Source organism: Cyprinodon variegatus, unplaced genomic scaffold (assembly GCF_000732505.1).
Source record: "Cyprinodon variegatus isolate N-32 unplaced genomic scaffold, C_variegatus-1.0 Scaffold245, whole genome shotgun sequence".
Lineage (NCBI taxonomy): Eukaryota > Metazoa > Chordata > Actinopteri > Cyprinodontiformes > Cyprinodontidae > Cyprinodon > Cyprinodon variegatus.
Window position 1 is genome coordinate 932882 of NW_015150698.1, and position 11443 is coordinate 944324.

General features: G+C 35.1%; 1 protein-coding gene across 5 annotated transcripts in view; it reads right to left on the reverse strand.

Annotated features, from left to right (window-relative positions):
- The window catches only part of atp11c (ATPase, class VI, type 11C), a 59198-nt gene that overhangs the window by 15318 nt on the left and 32437 nt on the right, over positions 1–11443 (reverse strand). For all 5 annotated transcript variants that reach the window (XM_015381962.1, XM_015381963.1, XM_015381960.1 and 2 more), the window contains exons 6-18: positions 8751–8879; positions 8312–8400; positions 6488–6538; positions 6007–6071; positions 5840–5921; positions 5621–5765; positions 2959–3156; positions 1835–2005; positions 1384–1580; positions 721–792; positions 557–630; positions 366–469; positions 84–265 (exon numbers count right to left, since the gene is read on the reverse strand). In XM_015381962.1, coding sequence (XP_015237448.1) covers positions 84–265; positions 366–469; positions 557–630; positions 721–792; positions 1384–1580; positions 1835–2005; positions 2959–3156; positions 5621–5765; positions 5840–5921; positions 6007–6071; positions 6488–6538; positions 8312–8400; positions 8751–8879 — 1559 coding nt within the window. The remainder of the gene's footprint in view (positions 1–83; positions 266–365; positions 470–556; positions 631–720; positions 793–1383; positions 1581–1834; positions 2006–2958; positions 3157–5620; positions 5766–5839; positions 5922–6006; positions 6072–6487; positions 6539–8311; positions 8401–8750; positions 8880–11443) is intronic.

Genomic DNA, 11443 nt, shown 5'->3' on the forward strand with positions numbered 1-11443 from the left:
AAAACAAATTTTGATGAAGAAAAAATGAATCAGAACTGACTCAGTTATATTTGTTTAAGTACAGTATGTGAAATAACACCCACTGGTCTTCCACAGCAGTTGCTCCTATTAGAGTCATTTCAGCCTCGACTTGATTGTAAACAGCTAAAAGCTTCTCCTCCCTGTCCTGCAGAGCCAATCTTGCTTCTTTCAGCTCTTCATCTGCCTTTGCATACTCCTCTGGGCTGAGAAGTTTGTAGGCCACACACAGTGTGCGATAACCATCCTGAACAAAGAGAAAAATAAAGTAGTCAGTAAAACATCACAATTTCTGTTTAAAAAGTGACAGTCTTGATATGCAGATAGACCATCTGTTTTGCACCCACTGTTGCGTTTCGTTCCACATGCATACGTATCCTCTCTACCTCCTCCTGTCTGACTCGAGGGAAGATGGAAGAATCTGCTCCCTTACAGAAAAGCAATATGTCACCTGAACACAAACAAACAATTACACGCACACGGTCAGAGTAAGTATAAACATATAATATACAATGAATCAGACCTGTCTCAGGCTCACCTGTACTAGATCTGACCATTACACTCATTCGCCTTCTCACAGGGTCAAAGTTTAACACGTGAAGTAGTTCATACCTTAAAGGAGAACAAAAAGGTCCAAAATTAAAATCACTAGAATCGCATCAACAAATGTGTGCTGAGATTTTAAAGCTGTTAAAGCCTCACGTTTCAACATCTTTATTCCTGTTGAGAATTTTCATATTTTTACTTTCAAGGCCCAGAAATGTGAAGCCATACCTGCAAATAGAGACAGATAACAGCAAGTATGTCATTTCTCAGTTGTCAGTTCACACATTAACTTGTGTTCATTTTGATGATTAACACTTTAGATTATTAAACACTTTAAATTCAATTTCAAAGAAAATTTGAACATTTCCCAAGACAAATGAAAAGAGATTATCAATGTTGATATATGTTGCCATGATTATGCCATGCCCTCCCCGTTCAGTAGGAAGATTACTGACTTGATGACCGTCTAGGATAAAACTTTAGACACAATCCCAAAGACACAAGCTGTCCATACAGAGAAATGTATCAGGGCAAATTACTGGAAAAATAAGTGGATGGAAGAGAGATAACTGCAGCCCATTGAAGAATAATCCTTCTTATTACTTGCTCTTTGAGATACCTAATTTTGGGATTTCATTAACTGTAAGCCATACTCATTCAAATACAAACTTAAAATCTATCACTCTGTGGGAGCTCAATAAAAGGAATGAGCCTTTTTATAAAAATATAATTCACAGAGATGCACTTGTAGATGACAAACTTTCTCTTTCACAATAGATTGATTAGCATTTAAAAATTCACAAAAGCTTTCTTTTTTACCTCATGGCTCCTTTTACAAGAGCAATCTCATCGGGTGAAGAAGCTATGAAGCCCCTCTCTGTCTGCGGTGTATGTAGGATCTCTTCACCACCCCCTAAACCATCTACCTGGTCAATCTGATCTAGGTAGTTTGAAGACTCTTTCACCTGGACAGTGTGGCACAGACAGAGGGCACGAAGAAATAGCTCTTCCCTCTCCTAGGAACAAAAAAAAAAAAAAAAAAGCTATAATAAGACACTTCTTCTCAAAATAAGTGCAAAAAAAGCATTTTACATTTGTGTGCATCATATGCACATTTTAATCCGCATGTTCACTACATATGTTGACATGTCAAAGAGGCTACACATGGCTGACCTATGAAGGGTCTTTCTAACAAATGAGCTATGTAATGGCCATATGTTAATGCTTGTGTGACTTCTTAAAGCAGATGGTGGGGCAACACAACACTCACTCTGCCAGCTTTTTCCTGTATTTTGTTTACAGGTCCATCTGTGACGCAAAACCCATCCAATTCTGATCTCCCATCTCGATGCTTGTACTGGAAGCCATCGATGCAACACTCTATGAATTCCATGTTGTTCTGAGTCAGCGTGCCAGTCTTGTCTGTGAAGACATACTCCACCTGCAGGAAATATGATGGGGACAAAAGCAATACCAGAAACAAAGAATTAGACTGCATTCATAAAATTTAAAGCGTTTCTTTATTATTATAACATTTCAGGTCCAACTGCTCAAAGGGTGCAGTTTTTTCTGTTATTTGGAGTTGTAAAAAACTAAAATTAGGAAAGGTTTAAATCTACTGCTATTTTCTTTTTTTCTCTTTTTTTTACAATAACATATCTCACATAATCCAAGTTAGATTTTGTCCAGGTATTTTTTTTTTTTTCCATTTTAAGACTTCAGTGAATTTAGGAACATTTAGCAAATCCTTGATTCCAAAGAATCCAATATATTCCATAAAAATAAAATCCCGAGAGGAAGCTTAATGCAAATTAGAATTTGAATGGTTACTGGTCAAAAGGCATAAAGAGTTTCTTTTTTAAAGGTGATAATTTTAAAAGCAAATTGATCTGTCAAAACATTCCTGTGGTTTCGAAAAACAATTTGACTAATCGTAATTTGCATGGCAACTCCTCTACCTATCCTAGTACACTGCCAGCCGGCCTGAAAGAGAACACCTACAATTCTTTGCTTCCATAAAAAGACAAACTAGACTTAAAAATATTTACAGTTTGTGTAAAATTAAAGGAGTGATAGAGTGTGCACACATAACACATCATGCATCTTTTTTATTATCACAGAGCATTTCGAACTGTAGCTGGGAAGCTATTAACTGCAGGATTTATCTAAAGAAAGTAGATCCACTGATCAAACAGATAAAATATCAGCTTTTTATAGTCCCTGTTTAAATCTATAAAAAGCTTCAGAGCCAAGAGGTACAATACTCTGCACAATAAGCACTTTAAAACTAGAATGAATTTACCCAATTTGGTTTATACATGTATATTTTACATCAGCATCAAGGAAAAAAAAAATTCATTTAAAAGCCTCTTGTGATTTGATCTCCAGCCTGACCTGTCCCAACTCCTCATTGAGGTCCGACGTGTTGACCAGTGCCCCCTCTTTGATTTCAGGGTCAAAGAAATCTTTGTCCCATGCAATGAAGAAGGACCCCAAGAACTTTTGCATCTCAACAGTGACGTACATGGACACCGGAATGATGAAGTTGAAGAGCACCATGAAGGAAAGGAAGTCTGTGAACATTTTTAGGTACTGTGACATAAAATGGAAAAAAAGAACAAAGTCAAATGGAGTCATATAGTTCAATGGCTTTCAAATTAGGCATCCTCTATAATATTCACAATTGTAGTTTTCAATGACTGTAACTATAACTACTTATACTAATATTTAGTTAAAAAACTAGTGGTGAGCATACATCATTTTTTTTAAAATCTAGATTAATCTCACTGTAATCTTGATTAAAATGGCTCATTTGAATTCTGCCAAACGCTTCATTAATAAGAATCAGAATTACTTTGTTAATCCCTTTGTGGGAACATTTTTTCTTGCAGTGCAAATGTTTACAGTAGAGGAAAAAAAATAAGATTGTAATTACAAATACTATATAAGAATAAAACAAGGGTAAGAATAAAATAAAATAAGGATATGTGTCTGCTATCTAAATAAGTAAAAATAAGTCTTTGAACAGGTTTCTCAAGCCAGGTGGCGCATTAGACAAGGAGCTCATCTCCTGTTTCCAAAATGCATCACAGACTGCTTCAGAAAGCTTTTCTACTATGATAACTGGTGATGAAAATAAATAATATTCAATAAGATGTATTTGTGTTTAATAAGTGTTTATTCAGATAAATATTAATTCACTGCAGGCCTAAATAATAGGTAATGATGAACTGTTTACAGTCAGTAGCTTTGTGTCAGTTAGTCCAGGCTCTATTTCTCTCTTTTCCACCAGTCACTCTGGCAGTCACTGTAATGTCCTGTGAGGCTTGAGTAGCCGCAAGGGGTGCTGAGTAATGTCAAGATGGGGAAAACATCACCATTTTATCCTAGTTTTGTGTTTAAAAGGGTTGTCTATATTGGTAGTTTGTTCATGCTAAGCTAACATTATGTTCTGGAGGTTGTAAGTGTTGGCATTGGTACCATCGGAAGAATGTTTCAGCAGTTGCTTATAAAGGAACAAGCATTTCCTGTTTTTTTTTTTTTATTGCATAAATGGAGAGCATCGCGACTGAACCTTGGTTTCAGCGTGAGTTACTTTCCTGCTGGCAAACACGCTACAATATCAAGGTGAAAAAGTCATCATTAGACCCAGCTCCCAACCCAACTTTGAGAATAGATTAACGGCATTATTTTGTTTATCGCCTGATAAGAGTCTGGCATTAACGCTGATAATGTCAAACCGCTATAAAAAATGCAATAAATAATATAAATATATTGCACTATGAAATGTTGAATGTTACCTGAGCTAAAGTTTACATTAGCGGTGTCCCTCTATTAATTATTCAAGAATTACAGTAATAGATAACATTCAGGTTTAGTTTAAAAGTTCAGAAAATAGATTTTATTTAGAGAACTTAACTTGTAAGACTCATTAAAATTCAGTATCCATGAAAGTTGTGCTAATTTATATGAATTCTATAGAAAGCTATTAAATCTGAAATTTAATTTCACAACATAATTGCCTGATTTAAAAGAGTACTGCAGTACATATGGTAATATGGAATAGGATTGCAGCATGAAAACCACAACAGTCCAGTTCCAATAAACCAAAGAAAAAATATATTTAATAATAATCACCACCAACTGCAAACCTCTATAGAATTTCTACTTTCAACCTTCCACTAGTTTATTGTATGTAACAGAAATATATATGTTTTGACAAACCGGTTTGCTATATTTACAGCAGAAATTCACAAACTATAGTATCTTTAAATATTACCAGTCAGAAAGAAAATATAAAGACTTGAATGCTTTAAGACAATTAACATATATTAGGAATAATATATTGGGTAATTGGTCGCATACTGACTATGAACTCTGGGTCAACCTCTCTAAGAAAAGTAAAATCAGCACCATTTAGAACAACGATGTCATGAAACAAACCTACAGCAGCTGCATATTCATGAATCTGTGCCCTGTGTTTTGAGCCAATTTTTTTTTCTGTCAAAATCAGCTACCCCCACATTGAGGTTTAAAAAGGAAATATGCAGCAGGTTTCACAGTAAATAAAAACCTACAAAGAAACAGATAATTGCTTAGGTTTTAAAATTCACATTGAGAAGGTGAAGTGAAACTAAAACATCTTGTTAAGAGAGCTTTCCGCCTCAAACATGATTAAGTCTTAGCTTGCCAAGTACTACTTATTTAACTCAAGGCATTAGGGTTACTAGGAATGAAGAAATAAACAGAAGGTTGGCATAGGAAAATGTTGAGTATTTCAGATACAATTTGAGAAAACTTCAATCGAAAAATTGTACGTAGAATTTAACCTTCCAAAATTATTATTTGGAGTGGCTGTGCAACCCAAAACTGATAAAATTAATCTGCAATTGGCAGAATATCCAGCCCTAAAGTACTCTTCTGATTTAACTGCACCTGTTTAGGATTTGCTGTAGGAGCAGAAATTCCTCAGTGACATAACTTCATGTTTCAAGTTTTAAAATCATGGACAGAATTTATATTAATGTTTAAATTTAAAAAAGCAAATTAATCTCACCTGATTAGTTTCCCTCTCCTTCTGTGTTTTCTCATTGTACCATGGCTCATCATGCTTGCTCTGCCACACATATTTAAGTGTGGTGCACACAAGTGCCTTGCTCACCAGGATAGAAAGATAAACCAAAAGGAAAGCATTGATAGACCTAAAAGAGAATATTTGAGTTACAACAAACAGCAAATCATATGTGTCTAAATTAGTGTCTTGAAACAAACGTACTTCTCCACAGCAGACCGTTTCTGAGATTTGCCTTGGTAGTTAAGAGCCATTTTTGTCTCCATTCCAGTGTAAACCGCAACACCTTGAGAGAGGGAGAGAAAGACATAAAAAAGTATCAGCATTCTGGAGAAGAAACCATCCAGTTTCACTACTTTGATTTGACTCACCACATATCTTTCGAGTGTTCTTCAAATTTGCCCCTTTCAGCAGGAGGTTTTCTGGCCCTAAAGATCTGGACAATCACATCAGTTGATTAAATACACTTCTGCAGTGATTCAGGGGCTGTGCAATCCACATAAGCCTCTATTCTCTAAATGGGAACCTGGCAGGGCATACGTTTTAACATAAGCAGTGACAGTGAGGCTGCGGTCCAGGTTTCGACCTGTCCCAGTGATCTTCAAAAGGACATTGGGAATTCTTTGAGTCTAATACAATGTAGTCAATAAAAAAATGCCAATGGGAGTGCTTTGGAAGCAGTGACTGACCCCCTGCCAGCCCGTTTAAATGTTAATGCTTGTTTGCAATGAATGATCAATAGAGAAGTGATTTGTTAGAAATGCAAAGGAAACAAATGGGTACTTAAGGGGCTGGTTTTGATTTTGCTCCCATTTGAGGTGGATTGGTATAGCTGTGCATCGGAGCTCTCACCTTATGTCAGGCTCCTGACTGTTTTTGTAGATGTGCATTCGGCCGACAAACCTGAAATAGAATATCATGCACTTAGATTAAAAAGCTCAAAACTGATGTTTACATACGCTGTATAAATTGGCTGATAATCTGTGACCTGATGTATTCAAAGATAACTGCTTTAAGTCACAGAATATAAAAAATGACTGCCTTTCACAAAATGAATATGAGATATATTTTAACGATTTTTAACAACTTAATAAAAAACAACAAAAATATATGTATATTAAGACTATTATGCCTATAAACAATTTGCTAAAGTCCAAATGAACTCAAAAATTAAATAAATGTCTTTCAGTTTAAAGGCTACCAAAATAGGAGGAAGCCTTTACTCTAAGATCTAAAAAGCCAGGTTAGTGTTTGCAAAGGTTGCCAGGGACAAGAAAGGTATTTCTGAAGACAATTTCTTTTGATCAGCCCTGTGGGGGCTTCTGAACACAATGAACATTGTTGGATTTGGTGGCAAAAGTAGGAAGGTGGAAAGCCTGACAGCAACTCCAACTGTGTGCGTGCATCATATAAAAACATAACCATTGTTTCTCACTTCCTTCCGTGACATTAAAACAGACCTAACGCTTCCTTTTTCTAGTCATTTAGGGTATGAAAAAGTGTCTCTATTTGCTAAATGCAACAATTAAAAATTATTTTTTTTTCTTACTTTAAACTTAAGGATTTACAAACATTAATATTGTTATTCGTTATGTGATTTGAACCTCCCCACAGATGATGATATCATGGGTTTCTTAGCTTCTGATTAAACCGTAACTTTTGAGTTTACTTTAAATGCAGCCATGTAAGAAATGCCTCAAACATGCTGATTACTTCTGCAACATCATGTCAAGAGGATTGACATGATGTTGTGGTTGCCAGGTTCACCTGTTCAAACAATTATATCTACATATAAAGAGCACTGGTACAGGTACTATACCATTCAGGAAGAACACAGGTTGTGTCCAAGAGATAAATGTGTTTTCATACATAAAAAAAGACAAAAACAAAGACTTTAATGTCTAGAGAAATGCCCTCTGTTCTGATGAAACTGAAATGAAGATGATTGGCTCTAATTACAGTTACTAAATTTTAAGTAAAAGGATGGTATTTTAAGAAAAGAGGGAAGCATGCAAGCTTCAGAACATTTTTCCAACTGTAACATAGGGAAATGGTAGTATTATGTTGTGACTGTTTTTTGCCCTGCAAGAAGGGTGAGTTCCCTTTACAAAGTAGACTGCATTACAAGGAGAGAAAATTTCATGAAATATTGAAGAAACATCAGTAGAACTCAGCCAGGAAGTTACAGGTCAATCACAGATAATTCTTAGCAAAGATAAAACTCTATTTTGGTCAAACATCCTAAAACATGATTCAGCCACATCAATTTTATAAGAAGGAATTGGTTAAAATTCAAACCAATATAGAGAAAGAAAGTCAACATGGCTGACCAAAACTATAAGTTTTGAAAGGAAAATTGTGCAAAATACCAAGGATACAAGCTTCTGCAATTAAGTTACAAATAATTTTCTGAAATCTAGTAAAGAGAAATATTCTTTGTTAATCCTAACAGACCTAATACAGAACATTTTGATTGGATTTAATGCAAGACAGAGATATATAAAATGTTCACACATTTTTTATATCAGATGTACTGAAATATCTGGTTTCAACTCCATATGTGTCATCTTTATCTTATTTTCAAACATTCAAACAGCACTGTGTAAATCCAACACAGTGCAGACATCATACGCTGGCAGTGTTAATCTGCTGTGACCCCCATGGTGAGTGACTTACTTGTAAAGGTCAGGTTGAGGCTGTTCACACTCGATGGTGGCATTAAGATATTGCAGATCACTCTCTAAATCTGGCACTGTGTAGTGTGTCTAGAAGGTAAAACAACGACAGAATAAAAACTGTGAAAACTGACTTAGGTCAAATGATAATTCTTGCTTAATTTTCTCTATCTCACTACGAAAAAGAAGAAATGTGTGCAAATAAAACATACTGAGATGCTGTAACAAAAACAGGAAAGGTAAAAATACAGAGTAAAGCAACATGTCTAAAAAAATAAAAATAAAAATACGTAAAAGATGCTTGTCTCAACCAGATAATTCACATTTTTCAAGAACTTTGATGACTGTTATTTGCCTCTAATTCTAAGAATTAAAATTTAAACTTTAGGGCTGGGATGTGGATTAAAAGGTAGTTGGAGATAGAGAGCCATGAGTCTCACTTTGTGGTTGGACTCGCCATCCAGACTTGCTGTTGTAACAAAACATGTGCCATCTTCTCGACTGGACTGTAGTAGAATTAAATCACAGGGAAAGGTCTCATCCTCTTCTACTTCCAAAATGTCTCCAACCTTCAGTCAACAGATAAAGATAAGAGTGAGTTAAGAAAAATGGCCTATCACAGTAGAACAGACAATAAAGAAAATTAACACAGCTAAAACATAAGAGTAGTTACACAAAAATTATGGTACAGCACCTATAAGGGTTTTAGAGTTTAATTCAATTCAATTCAAAAATACTTTATTATTCCCAAATGGAAATTAAATGTTGCAGTAACTCATAGGTTATTTTTTAAACAGGTGCTGTAGGTGTTGATAGCTGTAGGCAGGAGGGATCTTCTCTAGTGGTCCATCTTGCACCGGATCTGGAGAAGCCATTTACTGAAGACCCTCTGTTGGTTAAAAATCTTCTGAAGGAGATGCTCACAGTTGTCCATAATCTTTTTTTTCACATTAGGAAGTATTCTTCTTTGTTAAATAATCTCCAGAGGTTCTAGAGGAGTTCCTTAGAACAGAGCTGGCCTTCTTCATTAGCTTGTTGAGCTTTTTTATATCACTAGCTAACTAATATTGTTATTCCAGCAGAGGATGGAAGAAGGGATCACTCTCCACAGAAGACCTATAGAAGATATGTAGCATCTTGCTGCAAAGGCTGAAAGACCAAAGCTTCTTTAGGAAGTACAAGACATTCTAAATCACCAACATTTAAAGGTCATCTTTCCCTTCTTGTAGATTGCTTCACATTTGTGTCTCCAGTCTAGATTGTTATCCAGGTGAACACCAAGGTGTTTTTATACTCCTCCGCCACCTCCACTTCTTTTCCCACGATGGTAACAGGATTCAACTTGTTCCTGTTCCTTCTAAAATTTACAATCACCTCCCTTGTTTATCGACATTTAGGATCAGATAATTATTTCAACACCATATCATAAAGAGGTAAACCAGCTCTTTGTACTCAACTTCTTGTCCCTCTTTGATGCACCCAAGTTATAGTTCTGTACATTTTTGTAAGAACTCTAAGCTTCAATCATAAATATGACAAAATTATATGATTTTTTTCCTCTTTATTATGTTTAAAAATATATGAATATTTGTGAAAAGCTGCTAAAGATTTGGTTTGATTTCTTTTAGTGAATTCGCTGATATCTGTAGGCATAGCTAACATGTGTTAATGTAAATACTTTTTTAGTTAATCCACACTTTAGAATAAAACATTTCTAAACCATTTGTGAGTTGTTCTGATGTATACCTCGGTAACAAGCCGTGCCAGGTTTAGCTGTTGAGAATGTCACCTTTTAATGTATCACTTCACTTGCATTGCATAAAATGTTTAGAATGATTAGATGCCACAGGTTCTTATTTGGATATCAGCTAAATGTTTTTCCTGTATCTGTTATTTTTATATTCAGCCTGAAGTTGCTACATTTGAGTAATTTGTTGTAGTGCACAGTGAGGTGCATAAAAAAACCTTAATCCCCTAAAAAGTGATAATCTAGTGAACATTTTGTTTTGTGGTGACAATATGTCCTATATACAGTAGCACTGTATTAAAACACTTACAGGGGTTTGGGCTTCAAAGGGCACCAAGTTAAGTTAGCACCAATGCTCAAAAGCTTGATCATTGTTTACCCTCATTTTTATTCCCTTTTCTCTTATTTCTTTTATTAAATCTGAGAAATATTATGCCGAGAAGTAGCCATTTCTTATGCTATGATGGAGCTACTAGGACCTTCAATGACCTCAACCTACGATTCATATTGGTGCAGAATATTTTAATAATAATTCAAAGAGTCAATAAAAATTTACAGAACAATTTTATGTAAAATTATTACTTTTTTCTTCACCAAACTAGATGCTTGGTGGATGTAATATTTTTTGTAAATAATTCAATTGATTTTAAAAAGTTATAGTGATGACCTTTAAATACTGGTGGCTTAGAATGTCTTGTGCTTGATATTTACAGTCCAGTAAGAGACGTTTGTAGGCAGTGTTAGAAATTAAATTTTTGACTCACCGGCCAAATGGACCGGAAGAGAAATTATTTACCGGGCCAGAAAAAAATTTAAATTTTCTCTCATATTTTTAAGGAACATATTTATCACTAAGACATGATGTTACATTAAAAACATGGTTACAGTAAAAGGTAATTTATTTTTATTAAATAAAAGTTGTAGTTTAGAATGTCATTACATTTCATTCAAAAATGTACAAAATACTTTTATTTGATAAAATGGTCTAAATAAAACCATTCAAAAACAGCATCAGATTGTCCATTAATAAAAGCATAGCCTTTCTTCCAGTTGCATGGGCAGTGCAAAACAATATTTTCATCTTTGTGTGTATGTGTTGATATAGTGTTTAGCGCATTCATAGAGGCTGTGGCATGGGTTGTTTATATTAAGCCTGTGACATGGACATCCATCCAATCGGGCGTTTACTGTGCATGTGTTGACTGATGCTCTCCAATTACATAGATTGACAGCCAGCGACAAATGAATGGTGTCTGTTCTCTTTCACGCATATGATGCACGCTAGGCAGCTCATTAGCTTAGCATCATTTAGTTCCTATGCTCCACTTATCTGGAACAAACTTCCAGAAAACTGTAAAAGTGCGGAAAGTTCCTTTAAATCAAGAC